The sequence below is a fragment of the Phalacrocorax carbo genome, chromosome 17 (genome assembly GCF_963921805.1).
Source record: "Phalacrocorax carbo chromosome 17, bPhaCar2.1, whole genome shotgun sequence".
NCBI lineage: Eukaryota > Metazoa > Chordata > Aves > Suliformes > Phalacrocoracidae > Phalacrocorax > Phalacrocorax carbo.
Genome location: NC_087529.1, coordinates 1,659,248 through 1,673,647, shown reverse-complemented (window position 1 = coordinate 1,673,647; position 14,400 = coordinate 1,659,248). Strand labels below are relative to the sequence as shown.

General features: G+C 51.5%; 1 protein-coding gene across 2 annotated transcripts in view; it reads left to right on the top strand.

The window, feature by feature from the left end:
* The window catches only part of SMG6 (SMG6 nonsense mediated mRNA decay factor), a 115,818-nt gene that overhangs the window by 6,545 nt on the left and 94,873 nt on the right, over nt 1–14,400 (top strand). For both annotated transcript variants that reach the window (XM_064468107.1, XM_064468105.1), the window contains exons 5-8: nt 91–197; nt 1,333–1,411; nt 2,755–2,865; nt 3,521–3,733. In XM_064468107.1, the coding sequence (XP_064324177.1) occupies nt 91–197; nt 1,333–1,411; nt 2,755–2,865; nt 3,521–3,733 (510 nt within the window). The remainder of the gene's footprint in view (nt 1–90; nt 198–1,332; nt 1,412–2,754; nt 2,866–3,520; nt 3,734–14,400) is intronic.

The window sequence follows — 14,400 nt, the reverse complement described above, 5'->3', positions numbered from 1 at the left end:
TTAGCCCTGCAGTTCCTGTGCGCTCACCAGCTCTGCGGGGGAACCAGGGCTGTGCAGGTCCCATGTGATGTACTGAATGCTTCTTTCCAGGTGAAGTACGCGCTGATCAGTGCTCAGAGGTGTATGATTTGTCAAGGGGACATTTGCCGATACAGAGAACAAGCAAATGACACCGCAAACTACGGAAAGGCACGCAGGTATTGTGGTGTTCTCTGCAGTGCTGAGCACAGCTCTTCCTCTAGCTACAAGGGATGTATCTCATTTCATGCTTAAACTTGCTTCTAGCCAAAGGAGTCTTGTCATGCCTGCTTCTTGTATCGCAGTCCTGTGAAGCTGGAAGATGTAGCCTAGGCTGCTTTGCTCTCCCAGAAAGCAAACCAGCAGATCCAGTCTTCCTCCAGCCACCTAGTGTGGAAGTTGTCCTGTGCTGATCCTGTGACGGGGGTTAATGCTGTTGAGGCTGGCAGACTGGCTGTTGTGTTTTCTGGTAGCTTTTGAGCTAGGAGAGCTTCCCATATGTGTCCATATGTTCTGACCCCATCAGGAGTTACTGGCACTTGTTGCTTCCTGTCACTTTTTTTTGCATGGGATACAGTCCTTTTTGTGATCTTTTTTTCTGGAGCAAAGACTGGTGGGGGAGCAAGTGAGCCCAGCATGGGGAATGGAGCCCTGAAATCTGTGGGGGTTTGGAGAACGGGGCAGGGAAAGCTGCCCGTTTTGGGGCCTGTGGACATCACGGTGTGTGCTGATATCTCAGGGGGGCTGGAGGGACCGTGGTGGATTGATGATGTGTCTGAACAGTGTTGATGGATCCATGCAGCATGATATAAGTTGGAGAGTGGATAATACAGTTGAGAGAAAATAGAGAGGAGAATGGACTGCCACTGAACAGATGCCTCCTCTCTTAGGATGATTAAATATCTTGAAAATACGGGCAACGAGCTAAGGAACATGGAGGGATTGGTCCCAGCTGCCACGGAGCTGAAAAGGGGACCGAGAGAGGAATGTTCCCTGAGCAGCCTCTTGTCTGTGCCTGAGGCGGCACGGGGCACAGTGCTTGCTGGGTCTGGCTAAATGCTCCTCTTCAGGCTGAGCCAAGAACATTTCCTTCTGCAGCTGTATCTGCCCCTCTCTCGTCCGGCGCGCCTTCCCGGCTGGGTACAGGCTCACTGCCTGTGCACGCTCTCGCAGGCAGAGGGCACTTGTGCAAAGGGCCTGTACCCTGCGGGACTGCCAGCGCTGCTGCGAGGGGAATTCTGTGCCCTGCACAGCAAGGAAGGCAACGCGACGTCCTTTCAGTAACTCTTTCTCTCTGGTTCTTCCCTTCCTCAGCTGGTACCTGAAGGCTCAGCAAATTGCTCCCAAAAACGGCCGCCCGTACAACCAGCTGGCGCTCCTGGCCATCTACACGGTAAGATGTTCATCGTGCAAGGATGTAGCAGGCATAGGGAAAGCCTCTGGGATGGCTGTGCGATTCCGTCTGGTGGAGAAAGGAATTGTTGAGGGCAGTGCTTCCAGGTGTTTCCTAAAAAAAAAAAAAAAAAAGAAAGCTGATGGCAGGATGCGCTGTGTAGGTTCCAGCTGGTGTGGCCTCAGGCAGCTTTATTAGATATATGCTACTCCCTTAGGCTGTTGGCATTTTGGGGACTGTTCTGTGGGCTGTCGAGAGTCCAAATGTTTTAAAATTGGGTTGTGTTTAAAGTTTTGCATGCGGTTTTTGTGCTCAAGGCCATGCTGTCATGAGGATGCTGTTTCAGTTTGCTGTGTCTTCACTGAACCTGTGGGTGCTGGTCTAAGCGACATCCACGCGTGACTTCCTTAGGTTTCAGTTTTACTGGCTACTCCAGCTGTGCAGGAAAACCTACTTCAAGGGAGATGTGACAATAGATAATGGAAGCATCAGGCTGGGACATAGCTGGTGGCAGGGACCTGCCTGTTTGCATCACTGAAAGATGCTGGTTTAAAGCAGAGCAGTTCAGACCGGCGGGGTGCAGAAGCACATTTCTGTCATGGCTGGGAATGACCTTTCTGACTCCCGGTGTGGGGCTTGGAGCAGCGAAGTGTCCCGCCCTGTGTGGTGGTTAGTAAGGCCAGCAGCGTGTGGGTGAAACCCTAAACGGCTGTGTGTCTTGGTAGCATGAAGACTTCGGGGGTGCCTTCTCGTGGTATTCCCTGTGGCCAGCCTGTGGGAGAAAAGACGCTGAGAGGTAGCTCGAGCGTGAGGGGATTAGCCCGGCGCAGGCTGAGATGAGGGGGGCATCCCGCAGGAGTCTGGCAAAGCCTCCAGTCCTCCTGGGCCTCTGCTCTTTGTGAAACTCCTGTGGAGTCATTTCCATATTCATGGTAATGTTGAAAAGGGTTATTTCCTGAACTGTCAGGAATTCAGTATTTCAACTGTTGTCCTCTACTGCAGTGTCTGCTGAGAGACTGCTTTGTGTGAGCCTCGGGGTTGCTGGTTTCTGTAGCAGCCTTGGGGCTAAAGCAAGTGGGTCTGCAGGCTGCAGTGCCACCTGCACTCCCTAACCCTGCCAAAGGGCTTGTGCTTTGTGCTGGTGGTCGTAGGTAGCCGTGAATCTGGATGGAGAGTTCAAGGTCCTGCTTGTGCATACCATTTGTTGGCATGTGTGTCTGTCCCAGGTGCTGTAGAGGGAGAAGGCATGTGTATTGAGGGACAGGGAAGGCAAAATATGTGGGAGCTTGGCTCGGAATGCCCCAGAATGAGGGGCACCTCTGACTCCGGTTGTGTTTTTGCAGAGGAGAAAGCTGGATGCTGTCTACTATTACATGCGCAGCCTGGCTGCTAGCAACCCCATCCTCACAGCCAAGGAGAGCCTCATGAGTCTGTTCGAAGAGACAAAACGCAAGGTGAGTCTTGGAGCTGGGCTGGGGGCCGGTGCAGCTGCCTGTGCTGGCTCTTCTGTGCTGGAGAGCTGGGATCCAGAGAGGAGGGTGATGGTGGCTTTTGGGCTTGGAGTCGCTACTTAGCTACTTCTAAGAAATCCCATGCTGGGAGTCAGATGAGAGACCCAGTCTTCACAATGCGGGGTCCTTTCTGCCTCTGCTCAGACTCCTTTTGGGGTTGCTTGGGCAGCTGAATCTCTTGTTCCTGGGTTGCGAAACAGCCAAGCTCAACGACGGCTGTAGGTTGTGGTGGTTTGCAGCATGGCCTTGGCATGTAGCATGGTCATCACCTTACCCCAGAGGTGCCCCGCAGGGGTGGACAAGAGAGGCTGCAGTCCTTTTGTGCCCCAGAGGGTCACCCTAAGTCAAAGACACGTGTGTGACACGTTGGCTGTCACACACTGCTAGGACTGGACAGAGCTGCTCTTGTCCCGGGGCAGCTGGAGTTGAAACCTCTCAGCTGCACTGTCCTGTAGCGTCAGAAACCAACCTCTGGACCCGTCAATGAGCTACTGTGGTTCTGAAGCAGGGGAAGGGCTAATTTCTCCATATAAATGAAATTCTCTACTTTTCCTGCACTTTGATGCCTGGGTGATCTGAATCTGTCCTGCCTCCCCAGGCGGAGCAGATGGAGCAGAGGAAACATCAGGTGTTGGATCTGAGCCCCAGCCGCCGGGGGAAGAGCAAGAAGTCGACGTTGCGACAAGTTGGGGATGATGCCACGCGGCTGGAGATCTGGATCCATCCTTCCCACCCCCGCTCCTCCCAGGGCCACGAGTCCGGCAGGGATTCTGAGCAGGACAACGGTCTTGGGAACCTCAGCCCCAGCGACGTGAGTACTGCAGGAGGCAGCAGTTGGCTTTGGTGTCATGTGTTTGGAATGCAGTGGAATGACACTGGATCTGTTTTGCTTTCCTGTTGCTAAATTTTCCAGTGTTTTGGCTTTCCCTATGGGAGCTGTGCCTGGGTCAGGCTGAGGAGCTGGTGACCTCGTGCCTCTCGTGTTTAAGGCATGTTGTTACCATCCGTTTCTTGGCAGCATGTCCTGGTGTGGCTGATACGGAACAGGCGAGGCACAAACAGAAGATGCTGCAAAATGCCTCTGCGGAGGGCTCTAACTTGGGTGAGGTTGCCGGTGGGAAATGAGGTCAGATGCTGAAGATCGGGGTTAACAGTGACCCCGTAAGCTCTGAGGCTTGTTCTGGAAGTGGGTCACTTGTCCCAGTGCCAGATGATCGGAGGTTTGCACGGGGAACGTGAAAACTGTGGTTCTAATTTCCCGTGTAAGTGTCATATTTGCATTACTTGCTCTGCTGAGAGGCTAGGCTGGAGCCTGCCTTTTGCAAGGATAAAAATGTAATTGACTAGTGGGATCCCTCATGAGTCTGTCTGAGCTCTGTACCTTGCAAAGGAGCCCGAGTGAGCTCTGTTTGTCAGGCATAGGAATGCAGGCGAAGGCAGTGGTGGTTGGGAGCTCATCCTCTAGGAATCCTTGCACTGCTTTGGCACATGCGGCTTGCAAGAGAACTTGCCAGGGAGCTCTGGGCTGCCTGTCCTAAAATGGCTGTTAAGGATGTGAGTTTAGCAGAACTGGGAAGACCTTCTCCGCATACTGCGGGGCCCAGAGCTTCTCGGGTACGATTGCACTTTCATAACTAGTTTGTGACTTCAGCTGGATGGAACTGGGGTGAAGTCTTGGAGCTTTGAAAGATAAGCTCTGGCACAGAGCTGCAGCATTTTTAAGACGTTACTGCCCTTGGTTGTTTTCCCTCTCCTCAGCTTCTCTTCTGGAGACCTTTGCTTCCTCAGCATCATTGAAAGGAATGCGCCAAGCTTTAGCCTCTCCATAAATCATTGATGAAGATGCTTTGACATAAGATGCTGCGAGTGGTTTTGAGGCACTGGGAGCTTCTCTTTTGCAGTGCTCCCATGTGAAGTAGTGTAACCGCTAGTGAGGCGGGGGGCAGCGATGGCCCGTCGGTTATAGCGCAGCACTGTTTGCTAGAGCTTGCCCTTGGTCTGTTCGGTGGGGGGCTGCGCCCTCTGAAGCGCAGGTTGCTGGCAGTGCCCGTACAGATTGTGCGTCTGATTGCTACCATTCGTCTTGATGCCTTCATCTGTTTGAAGTGTTTGCTCGTGGAAAGCTTTCCCCACTAATACTGAGAGGCCGCACGATCAGAAACACAGTGGCAAAAGGCGGGGGGAGCTGAGGGCACAGGTTTGGGCACCGCTGGGTTTGGCAGCCGAGATATGTGTGCTGGGGCTGCCTGTGCCTGCTGCGGTGGCAGCGCTCCGCCTGTGTTGGCACAGGTGCTTACGGGGCTGTGCTGTGGCCGTGTCACCAAACCAAGCTGGATTTAAAATAACCAGGTGAAAAGGAAACCTTTAGTCTGTGTTGCTGGCAAAAAAACCGTGCTGTCAAGCTATGGGCTGGAAATAGCAGCTCTTCGGGAAGCTCTGGGCTCCGTGAAGCTACAGCCCCCTTACCCTCCGCCTCACCGCGTCTCTGGGTGGTTTGCGGCTCCTTCTCCGGAGCGGTCGGTGTGTTGCCACTGTGTGGCACTGTTTGGCCTCGGAAGGGCCCTGCCTGCGCCAGGGCAGGCTGCAGCCCTCGTCCTGGCAGCACCTCTGCCCCACATCCCCCAGCCGGGCGGAAGGGAACAGCTCTTCTCCCAGGCGATGTGTGCCAGTGCTTACGTGTCCTTTTGGGGAAATGAGGCTGAACTGTGTTGTCGGCTCCTTGGTCCCTTCCTTGCCAGCTTTAGCCCTTGAAAAGGCTGAGGCAAGCCGTGGTCTTTTGTTTGTACTGACAGCTGTGCTCTGCAGGTAGCTCCTCAGGCATCAGTCTTTATGGCAGCTGTTTCTGGGCCGGAGAAGGGAATTTTACAGGGTAGAATTGGAAAGTGTTCTGCCTCCAGAAGCAGCTATAACATCGCGAGTGTAGATCCTAAGAGCTCTGGGCGTGTACTGAGCAGAAACGTGGGAGAGAGGCTCCTCCTGCCTTTTGAACGGAGGCTGTTGCTTCAAACCCAGCCCGAGCCAAAGGGAGATGTTTTTACTGTAGAGATACTGGCTGTTCCACAGGTGACAAGAAATTGATTTGGGATGTTTTCTGTCCTCAGTTGTTGCATTTTTCATGGTGCAGGCGGTCGGGTGCCAGTCCTGTGCTGTGGCGTGCTTGGCAGGGAGATGCTGAAGGATTACTCTTCCAGGAGCTGCTGATGTGCACGCTGTCCCCGTCAGCGAGCAGAGGCTCTGCTCAGCACATGCCTGCGTGGCTCTTCTCAGTGACGACCTTATTTTTCCTTCTACAGCCCTGTACAAAGACACAAACATCATTACTTTATTTCCGGGTTAGGAGCCGACTGAATGGAGTTAGTAAAGCGTGATGGCAAGCCTGCAGAAGGCCAGCTCACGCTGCAGCCGTGGCTGTGACAAGAAGAGGTGGCGTGCAGTGCTGGCAGTTTGCCTTGGCACTGTGTGTTTAGTTAGAGGCTTGGCATAGATGCTTCTTTCACAGTTTGCTGCATCATGTTTTCTAGGAAGATGCAAAACTGGAAGAGCATGCCGTCTGTCCGCGCCGAGGGGCATGCACCTCTGTTTGGCCCCTTCCGCAGAAACTGGATTTGGCAGTGCTGGTGGGGAGGGCATGGGACGGTTTCAAAGTGAGCTGAAGAAGTATTTGGTTTGCAGCCTGGCTGTTTTGTGCTTAGGGCTTTGACCATTATCCCTGCAGCCTCTTGTGGTTTCGTTCTGTGAATAGCTGTTCTCTGGTCTCTTATGCGTTGCACGTTTCTAGGTGTGCAGTGGCAGGAGAGTCCAGGCTGACCCAGAGTCTGGCAATATCGGGTCACTTTGTGTGGGATTCCAGTAAGAAATGCAAAAAAAAGAGAGGCTGAACCAATGAGCAGCTGTATTGCTTTTTTTAAAAAAAAAACAACCCAGCTGGATAGGGCAAAGCGAGCTGAAGAGCCGAGTCTCTGCCATTTCTTCTCTGCCACTGCTTTCGTTTGCTGTGGGTCGGTATTGATCTTAAATGTGATAGTACTGTATGCAGCCTACTGCGCAGCCCGTGAATGGGTAAAGTAAACAGGGCAAACGTGCTGTCAGTCTCCTGAGAAAGTGTTAATATTACACTGAGTTTGAGATTTTAATCACCTCTGTCAGGAAATGCTGAGTTAAGGTTCCCACAGTTGCTATTGCCTGCTGCCTGCGCTCTGCAGTAGATACTTCCTTGTGTTATCATGCAGCATGCATGCACTAATAGAGATTACTCCATAGCTGCAGCTAAGATTAGGGAGGAGAGGTTTTCCCTTGGCACAACAGTAATTGAATAATACTTCTCTCCAGATGTCTGAATACTTCAGCATCATTAAAGAATTAAGTTTCCTAGCCTCTTTGTGAGAGGTCAGTCTTGTAGAGCCATGAAAAGTTTGGTAGGGCCACCCAAAAAGCTCTTAGGAAAGCCAAGGCCAGAGTCAGGATCTGCTGTCGCAGCCCTGTGTGTCGGCTGCAGGAACCTTTCCGTTCCCTCTCAGTCTGCCGATTAGGGACAGAGGTGTTGCCTTTGCCTGGTGCTCGGTGCCTGCGGAGCAACAACCCCTTTGCAACAGCAGAGAAACTGTGGTGGAATCATTAGCTCTGAAGTTCAGAGCAGGTTTTAACCTCCTTTTCTTTACACAGGCTTTTTTCTCAGCAGCAGGGAGTATGGGCAGTGCATCAGGGTTTCCACAAGTGAGCAGTAAATACCACCGGGAGGTCTACCAAAAAAAAGAGGGCAAAGTTCTCTCAGTAGGCTGAAGACAGAGGGTTTCTTACTTTTGTGTTTCTTTATTGCCTACTGTGCTCTTCTCTGGAAGCTTGTTACACATTCAGGTGTCACCCTGTGCTGGTACTGGGTGCAAGGACCAGGGGACGGAGCAACGATGTCGGAGCTGTAAGCAGTGCATGTCTTTGTGTGCGGGTTTGTATTTTCTTTCAGATGAGTAGTGCTACTCTCTCTTTGGTCCCCTTCTCCTCCTTCCATCTCCCAAATCCTAGAAAATCAGATGAGTGCCACGCACGCAGGGAAATGGCCCTCTGCAACTGGGTGAGGGCACTCTCTTCTCAAAGCAGCTGAGGTTGTGAGGGCTGTCCTTTTTTCCCCTCTAGGTCAGGATTCAGGGAACTGGGGACTCATCCAGCAGAGCCTGGTTGGGGCTATCTTCACAAATTGCTCTGGTTTGCTTCTTTCTGAGATGAGACATCTCTAAGGATTCTCACCTCCTGTCTTTCTCAATCCTTCTCGCCTGCTTAGTTTTATTTGACTTTGCCAGCCTCGCCTGCGCACCATGGTGCTGCATCTACTTATACTTCTGCAGCCCAGTCGTGGTCCAAGGCTGGAGAAGGCACTTTCGGGAATGCCTGTGCATTCAGGATTGGAGTCCTCGGGGCTGCCCGAGATGCTGCCTCAACAGAGGCCTTGTGTGAAGAGGGTCACTGTCCTACTCAGCTCCTGCATGTTTCACATCCGTTTTAACTCGGCGGTGTTCGTTTTTTCCACTCTTGCGCTTGTTCCTCTTGGGCAGCCGCTGCCAGGGTGACTGAGCTGGCTCCTTCTCCTGGCTGGTTTCAGTAGGTGCAGTTTTTCGCCCGGGGGAGCTGTCACTTGGGGTCTGCAGCTGGAGAAGGGCCCTTCTAGGGAGCAGTGGGATAAAACCTTGTGTTGGTTTTGGTGGGGGTTTCTTGGCCATTTTGCTCCATCAGCCTATCCTTTGCTTGGACCAGTCACCCATGGGAGTGGTAATGACCCGTGTTCAGAGTTGGGGTTGCCGTAATGTCGCTACCTGTGGTCCCTCAGAGCATCTGGTTTGTTAAAAGGCTGTTGTGGTGTGTCTGCGAGTGTGGCCCAACTTTGCTCGTGCAAATACACCACAGAGGCGCCCCTGTTCACTGAGAGCGGCTCCCTTCGCTCTCAGCTGTTTTCTCACCTTATAACTCTCTTCCATCGCGTGTGACTAGAAATCAGCGACAGGCAAAAGTGGAAATGGTGCATGGCTATAATGGTGGTTGTCCTTTCGTACAGATGCATGGGCAAGAGGCTGCTTGGGGAAGTCCTTGTTTCTGGAGCATCTGCCTCCGAGTCTGCTGCCAGGCTGGTGGGAGCGTTCCTCCGCACTGCCAGCGTGGCTGCGTGGTTTTTCTCAGGACAGTGAAAAGTTGATCTTTTCCATGCAGGCTCTTATGAATACTCCCTGCTGGCTGAAGTACAGGCCTCCCTCATTTGCTGCCTCCACGGTGTCAGGTGGGCAGAGTGCTCAGAATGGGCCTTTATTGGGAGCCTCTGGTCTGCAAAGTAAGTCCAGGCAGGTGGGGCTGTGCCTCTGGTTTAGCTGGGCAGTGTGAAAGCGCTGGCATGCCTGCCTTCCCCCCGCTGCGGGGCCGTGACTCCCCAGAAGGGTAACCCTGTGGGCTGCATGCGGCGCCCTGGAAGCCTTTGCTGACTCTTGCATGCTTTTAGAGGTTTGTTGTTTTTTTTTTTAAACTCAACACTATATGCCTGTGCAGTGAGTGGAGGGACTGGAAACCACTAGACCAGAGATGCCCAGCAGACTTGTCTACTGAAGCCATTTCTCACGCCTGTTAAACATCCGAGCCGCACCAGAGCGGTGGCGTAGGTGTGTCCCCAAAGGGAGGGGGCACCCAAGGGAGTGTCCCCTCGGTTTGTTTCGGTGCGCAAGCCGGTAGCGGTAGGGTCTTGCAGCAAGGCCTTGGGTCAGGCTGCCATCGTCACCTTGTCACGGGAGGGCAGCCTGTGATCAGTCAGGAAGTTTGTCTCCTGTAGGGTTAGGTGCTCTCTAGTATTTGACGTGAGTGATCCCGTCTGTGGCGTGCTGCGTTACGGTCTGCCCGTGCTGTCAAGGGAAGGCAGCGCTTTCCCTCCAGCCTGCTGCTTGTTGCTGCGTTGCCTTGTATTTGATCCACACCTCTGCAGTGCTGCGAGCCTCTGCTGAGCCCCTCCTGCGGTGCAGAAAAAGCGGAGAAGCTCTCTGGGGTGGGAACGCTTAGGCACTAGCAACCAGCTAACGCCTGCCACTCCCTAGGTCTCTTCATTACCCACCGTCCATGTGAAAAAGCAGCATGAGATGTTGCATCCTGACTTTTTGTGCCCAGAGCGGGACTTGAGAGGGAGAAACCTGGAGTTCCCTCTGTCTCTCCCAGGCAGCCTCCTTTCCTCACCCCCGCAAGATTGCAGGAAGCTGTTGGCTTTGGTTACTCATTTGTGGAGGTCAGGACTAGGTCTGGGTTTTTTTTCCTTTGTGTTTAGGAAACGGTTTACAAACTGTTTTGAGCATGGGGGAGCTGGTGGCGTGTGAAAGAGGCTTCTCAGCCTCTCTACTGCTGGACTCGTGTTAATTCTCTGCCCTACCTCCCCTTCTGTAATCTCTTTCTTGGTTGGCAGCATGAGTATTTCTGAGTGCTTTCCCCAGCCTGCAACCCCTCCGCCTCCTAATATGACCTCGGTCACCAAACCACCTTGGGGCTTTATTTTTACTCTAGCTGTTCTGTTTCGCGTGGTAAGGTTGGTTTCTTTCCCCTAGCAGTGAGAAGAGTTCTCTGAGGGGGAAGTAAAAGAGTGCCAGGCTGCAGTTGAAACTGGTTAAACACTAAAACCACACTCCTAGCCTCTCTGGGTTTGAGACGTGACATTCAGCCATGCGGCTTAGCACTGCCTTTTTTTGCCTGCCAGTTGTGCACCCTCCCTGCACTTAATTTTTTTAATAAACTCTGTTTTTTTACTTAAAAATACTGCTAAAAGCCTTCTCAGCTGCAGTCCTTGCATTAGCGATCCAACCAGAAACGCTGCTGCGCCTTGTCCAGACTCGTGATCTTCCGTGGATGCTCAGTGCTGCTTCGCTGAAGCTCCCAGAGCTCGGCAGAGCTCGAGAGCCTGGTTACCGATTTAGCCTGTGCACGCATGCCGTGTAGAACCCACATGTTGCTTTCCAGTGCAACTTGACCTTTTGCCACGACCCAGAAAGTGAAGGCTAAGCTATTGGTAAGAGTTTCCAGAAGTTGGTGCTGATTTTTTTTTTTCTTTTCTTTTTAGACCATGTTGGTGGTTTTATTTAACTGTGAAGCACAAGGCAGGGACTAATGTTACTTAAATGGGAGAGACACCGACATGTTCTCTTTCCGGTAACAGGCATCTGGTGCTAATGTGTGTAGAAGTATCGTGGTGGATCAGAGGTGGGAGCGCTACAAGGACATCAATGACTTATGCCTGTGTGAGGGGCTCTGCTCTATCCCAGTGCTCAGAGAGGCTGCGGTGAGGGGGGCGAGACTTTAAGTTCCAACAAGCTTCTCATACTCTAAAACCAAGTACAATCATCCAGAAACCGCCTTTCCCTGTCAGTCACTCTTTCCTCATTTCCTCTCCTGCTGGTGCTGATCAGCCAGGGATTTGTGTGTAACCAAACCCCCTCCTGCTGCTGCACATTAGTCCTTTCTCGTGGCAGCGGATTTGATGATCCAGGCACTGCAGGGTGGTGTTGGGGGGGGGGGGGGGTGTTGCACTTCAGACAAGAATACTGCCAGAACTGGCAGTACTGGTAAAGGAAGTAAAATGCCTAATAGTGGGCTTGGGAAATTTCCCAGAGCGGAGTGAAGGCTGTAGATGGTGATTTCTCTTGAGATTTTTTTTTTGTTGTTAGTCTAACCTTGATCTTTGTCTGAAGTTGGCCCAGGCCAACTTTTTCTGCTGTCTGTTGTACGCTTTTTGGGATGGGCACCTCATATTCCACAGCCAAACCTCTTAATTCTGCCATGGGGAATGATTATTTCTCTTCAGCGTTGAATAAGCTGTTTCCACACAGGCTTCGTATCCACTGTGGAGGTGGGTATTAGGAAAGAAACTTCCTTCCGGAGGATCAGGGAGTGGAACCTGCTGGAATCTGTGTCATTTCCTCTGTCCTTGGCTCTACTCTTCCTCCCCAGCAGATTTCATTGCTGCGTGATTCAAAGTGCATGAGGCAAAGTGGAGAATGCCTTCGTGCCCTGTGTTTTACTGCCCGGGTAGAAGCGAAGGCTCCAGAAGTACTCTGGGAATGCAGGAGGGTGGACGACTACCTCCAGGTTGTGGGAGCCTGGGGCACAGGCTGGCTGCGAGTGGCTCCCGTTGCCCCTGCCGGTGAGCGTGGCTGGGAGAGCAGGAGCACGAAGGTTGCGTGCGATAGTGCTGTCATCCTTCTGGAAGGCGCTGCCTCTGCTCAGCCTGTTGTCCAAATGTCTTCTCTGTTGGCCTAACTCCATCCTAAGCCTTTCAGGGTTAGCCCTCTTCAGTCTTCACCCTTCTTAATTTCTCATTATCTCCCTCCTTCGTGCTTTAACCCCACAAATAATCTACTCTGGAGTAGTGAAGAAGGCTGACAACACCCTGAGCTAACAGGAGATCTCTTGTGACCAGAGCTCATCACACATTTCTCGGTGTCAGTTTTCTATCGCAGGAAGGGGATGCTGTTTACTCCTGGCAGACAGTGTGGGTTTGAGTACAAGCTGCTTTCTGCTGGCTGGGGCTGCTTCAGTGCACAGCACGTGGCCTCCCCCTTACCTGCTGGACAAAGAACAGCTCTGCCTGGGTCATCGCGCTTTCAGTGCTTAACCAGATGCAGCCTTCAAGAGCTGAGCTTGTATCCTAAACGACCTGCAACACCAGAGCCAATTTGTGAAAAGTTTTGTGTTGAAAGTTAACTTGATATCTCAGCTGAGGACTCCCTGGCATGTTTGCATAGATTCATAGAGTTTATGGCCAGCAGGGACCATTAGATCATCTAGTCTGATCTCCTGTATATCACAGGTCCTTAAATTTCACCCTGCTACTCCTCTATGAAGCCAAATAACTTGTGTTTGGCTACAGCAAAACTTCCAGAAAGACATCCAGTCTTGAAAATCCACCCTTTTCCTGGGGAGTTCATTCCAGTGATATTTGCGCCGGTTCTGAAACCCTTGTACCTTGTTTCCAGCTTGTTCTTGCGCTTTGCTATTCTGCGCCTGCAAAGAGCCCTTAAGTACCTCGGAGGCGCTTCACACCCTGCAATCGAATCGCCTCCTGGTCTTTTTTGATTCGCTAAACACATTGAGCTGTTTAAGTTCTTCACTGCAAGACATAATTTCTGGCCTTTGAGTCACTTTTATGGCTGTTTTTGGACCCTTTCCAATTTTTCAGCATCCTTTTAAAAATAAGGGCACTAGAGCTGGATGCAGTTACTTCGGTGTCGGCCTCGCCAGTGCCGTGTGTAGATGTAAATGTGCTGTCCAGGGCCTGCTCTCTGCTCGTACATCTAAGGGACACGTTAACCCTTTTCACCGGGCGTCGCGCTGGGAGCTTAGCCGCTGTAGTCCCTAGAGCCTTTCTGGAGAAGCTGACTCGGGCACGGTCTCCTGGAGACTTAATTTTACAAGATCCCCTGACATTTGATGCTGGAAAACCCCAGACTTTGAAGCAATTATAATAACACTGTGTGAATGCACTGTAGCCGCCGTCACTTACGGCTCCGTTTGCCTTCGTGTCACGCACAGGCAGTTTGACAGCAGAATTTGCTTTCAGTTTGTTGATAAAAAACGTTGCTAGTGAGTCTCTACCAACCTCGCCCCATCCAGTTGAGTGAGGGCCCCTCCAGACCGCTGATTTTTAAGAGGCTGCTTATTCAGTTTTTAATCTATTTAATAGTAATATTTTTTTTCAACCAATGTTATGTATTACTAATTCATAGAAACCAAACTTAGATACAAGTTTGGTTGGAAAGGAAGTAACATGCATATAAATATTCTACCTGACCTGTTTTCCTTAAATTGAAAGTTCTACTAGTAAATTCATTATTAAATAATGCTAAATTTATTTATAGGTCAGATGTTTGTTTCGGAGCCAGCGAAGTCACCACTGCTTGATTTTCACATTGCTAAAATGCACAATTTTCTTGCTTATGTTGCTCGTCTCACCTGCTCCCTGCGGTGAAGAAGGGAAGAAACAAAAGCTCCTTGGTTTTGCTGGGGGGCGCTTCCTAAATGCCTCTTTTTCTCTTGCTGGGTTGCTGACTTGCAACCCTTACAGCCGTGAGATGTGTCCTGTGGCTGCTGCAGTCCAAAAGATCAGGAAGCTGCAGGAGTGTCTCAAGGTCTCTTTACCTCGAAATGAGTTTTAGGTGTCTCAAGTCCACAATACGTCAGGGTTCCCTCTTTCTTCCATGTCATAGCAAATTGGATTTTACATCTGTGCAGCGCCTGGTGATAAGTGTCAGGATCCTCACTGGAGTTGCATCTAATGCTACAGAAATTAATCTGGTTCGGGGCAGGATGTTGCGACTGCTAACCAGAAGCCTGCGCTAGAACACGTGGCAAGAAGGAGCCAAGGCGAGCTCGGTATCCATTTGTGGTTGCAGGTGGTATATGAAGAGGAATGATTATGGTAATTAGCCCAGCTGGAATTTGCCCACAGCTCTGTGGGTACCTTGTAAATACTGC